The sequence below is a fragment of the Triticum urartu genome, chromosome 5A (genome assembly GCF_056163025.1).
Source record: "Triticum urartu cultivar PI428250 chromosome 5A, HENAU_Tu73, whole genome shotgun sequence".
Classification (NCBI taxonomy): domain Eukaryota; kingdom Viridiplantae; phylum Streptophyta; class Magnoliopsida; order Poales; family Poaceae; genus Triticum; species Triticum urartu.
In genome coordinates this window covers 184,569,545-184,572,861 of record NC_141877.1, presented here as the reverse complement: position 1 = coordinate 184,572,861, position 3,317 = coordinate 184,569,545, and the positions used below count along the sequence as shown (strand labels likewise).

General features: G+C 55.0%; 1 protein-coding gene across 1 annotated transcript; it reads right to left on the bottom strand.

Moving 5' to 3' along the window:
* Window positions 1-2,623: 2,623 nt before the first annotated feature.
* Window positions 2,624-3,100, bottom strand: LOC147970736 (uncharacterized). The gene has a single exon (XM_087523598.1). It carries the CDS (start codon window positions 3,098-3,100, stop codon window positions 2,624-2,626), a length of 477 nt encoding a protein of 158 aa, XP_087379724.1.
* Window positions 3,101-3,317: the final 217 nt, after the last annotated feature.

Sequence of the window (3,317 nt, the reverse complement as noted above, 5' to 3'; positions counted from 1 at the left end):
ACACGTTGGATTGGAACGCATCAATCATAGCTGCCGAGTGGATATCTGGAATGTTCCTATGCACCCGGTTAAACCTCTGCATGTATTTCCGCAAACTCTCTCCTTCCTTTTGTGGAAGGAGCTGCAAATCGCTAGGCTACACTGGTTCTTGATGGCCGCCCGTGAAGGCACCAACAAACTCATTGCACAGGTCAGCCCAGGTCAAGATGGAATTCTCCGGCAAGTGCATCAGCCACGACCTCATGTTCAGCTTGAGTGCCAGAGGGAAGTAGTTGGCGAATACCTTTTCATCTCTTCCTCTGATGGCCTGAATAGTGATGGTGTAGATGCTCAAGAATTCTACCGGGTTCAGTCTTCCATCATACTTTTCTGGTATCTCTGGCTTGAAAACATGGGTAGATGGCCAACGGACCTGCCGCAGCTCGCGACTGAAGGCAGGTCACCCAACCTTGAAAGGCAGGTATCCACCTCCACTAGGAGCGGGTTCATCGACGTCGAGGCCATTGCGCCTGTCAGACTGGCAGCGGGTTTCGCAGCGTCGTTCTATGGTGACGCGCATGTCTTCCCTCGGCCTGACTTCTCGGACTTTCCGCTGATCTCGACGGGCCCGAGGGTCAGATGAAGCCATCGACACGTCGTCAGGCTCTTGGTCGCGTGGCTCTAGCCGTAGTACCTGCGCTGGCTGCCGTGGAGGGTACTACACCATCGGAGTGGCCCCTTCAGTACGGTCAGCAGCTCGAGTCGTTGTTGCTGCTTGTTGGCGCCATGGCGGGCCTGCTCGATGATATCCCTTGCCTCGGCAAAATCAATCAAACTTTGAATGGTGGCTCTCCACTCATCAATTTGATCGGATGCTGGTGGGAATCTCAACATGAGTTGGGCCCGTGTTATGGCTTCCAAAGCAGTGCTTGGCATGGACGACAACACAGATCGTGATGTCGCTCTACTTTTGATGGTGCCGGTAGTGGCGGCATCGTGCTTTCGTCGCTGCGGTCCAGTCTCCATGGTAGTACGATGGCGAGAGGGGCACGCATGGGGGTTGACGATCCCGTTCGACGCACCGTCTTGGTTACCTCGCTACAAGGGAAGTGCATGTCCTGCAGCTGCGCCCGTGTCGGGGATAGCTGGGGGTCGCGGCTCGCACCAGAGTGGGCATTGTCGCTGCGGCTATGCCCTCCAGCGCGGTGGGAAGGCGGAGACTGGACATTCTCCCCACCCGTGCCTTGTGGAACATGGCCGTCGGGGTGCTATTGATGCCGCCCTTCTCCGGCGTTTTCCGCTCCTGCTTTAGCCGTAGGGGGAACAACGATAGGACCGCCCGCACTGGTCGTGTCCCCCATGGCACATGCATCCCCGAGCGTCGCCGCTGCACCCACAGTATTAGTGGTCGCATGCGAGGGGGCCTTCAAGGTGGAAGGGTGAGCCGTTGCACCAGACTTTTTCTTGGGCGCCATGGGTGATGCAGCTGATGATGAAGAAGATGGTGATGAAGATTGACGCGCTGTTCACGACCTCAGGTTCACGCAAGCGCTGCCCCCTACCTGGCGTTCCAAAGATGTCATGGTGGAGTACGATCACCTATGGGGCCATCAGCCCCTTGTGGTTCGGCAAGGGGGAAGGGCACATTGCACGAAGAGTGGAGACCATGGAGCAACACGATAGGGGTGACGCTGGTGGTTTTTATCTAGCTTCTGGCCGCTGCGAAGCGTAAAACCCTACTCCTGCTTTGGTGGATTGATGGGAGGACTACAATGCCCAAGCCCGGCAAGGTCGCCTCGGGGAGAGCATCTACGCGCGTGGGAGTGTATGAGGGTCTGAATCTTGTTTTAGGTTTCCATGGCCCTCCTTTTATAGGTTAAGGGGTTACCACAGTGGAAAATCAGTCATTATCTACTGATTAGATAGCCAACAATGTTATCATACCTAACTCTGGCAGTTAGGACAAAGTGCATTAAATGTACTGCTAGGTGTCACACTAAGGATGCAGCCCGGCAAGCCTGCCGTGCCGCTTAACCACCTTCTTATCTCTCTGCATGACATGCCTCTGGACAGGTGTCATTTAGGGGGAATCTCCCTTCCAAATGGCTGCCACATGCCAAATGACAGCCACTTAATCACTTTGGGGCTCGACACCACACTGATAATTGACTTGCATCGCTGGACGGTGGAGCGGTGGAGTAGTTGAGTCTTGGCAGGGAAATCCTCCCTTGGCGGCCCCCAGCAAGCTTGCCGGGGGAATCTTGGGAGTTGTCCTTGGTGAGGCCTCGACCTGACTAGGCTCGCCTTCCCGGCAAGGGAGGTTTTTCCTTAGTGTTATCTTATTCCCTTGGCTCGTCTTGGTCTTCTTGATCCGCCCTTTGATCCCTCAGAGAGTTATCTCTCTGGCTTGGTCTTGTCTTGAATGCTTGGTATCGTTATAACTTTGCCCTTGTTCCTGTGTAGAGTCTAGGCAACATATGCAAAGGTTTGTTGCATCAACACTGCTAGAAATTACTTTAATTGTTGATCTGATGTCGAAGTGTTGCATCGCCACCAAAATCCACCATCTCTTAAGCTAAAGTAGACCGAGCTAAACCCTATATTAGCATACTACTAAGATAAATAGAAGGCACTGTAGAATCATTTAGGATGTGAGCTTGTCAATCTGAATGTGGAGGGACATCGTCCTCGACAACCCAGCTCTGACCCGTAGCTTGGGCGGCACTGTGAAGAAGGTCAACTCCTTCACAGCGACGGCGACGGGCTCCTTCTTGCTTGTCACCTCGATTTCCACCTTGACGGTGTCGGTACTGCCTTTGGGCTCCCCCGACGAGCCATTAGCCCACACCTTGGTCGCGTTGTGCGGCGGTGTGGATGCCCCTGCTCTGATGGAGACGACTGACACAGTGATAGGCGCGCCGATGTCGAGCACTCCGCCAACCACGAAAAGCGTGTGGTCATCCTCCTCCGCGAATAGCAAGCGTCGTGGCTCCGACACCAGCACTTTGCAGCTGGAGCACCTTGCCGTACTAGATCCTATGCACGGGCATGGGATGTGCCGTGCTAATGTGGTGGACAAGCGCTGAAGTGGGCCTTCTAGCCGCAGACGGGCACGGGGCATTTGCAGGGCATGAGCGGACACACGCGCTGGTGATCAACGGGCTTGTAGTAAGTGACGTAGAGCCCACAACCTTCATGTGGGCACTCCTGCCTCACCGAGGAGAGGACAACGTCCATTGCCATGTTGCGCATGTCGAAGATGCCGCCACGCTCGCATTTCTGACACTAATGCTAGTTCCCAGGGCGCTCGACACGACAATCCGCGTAGGCCATGTGCC

Coding starts and splice junctions, on each gene's coding strand:
- LOC147970736 (XM_087523598.1), bottom strand. CDS start 3,100: ATGCCCCGTGCCCGTCTGCGGCTAGAAGGCCCACTTCAGCGCTTGTCC.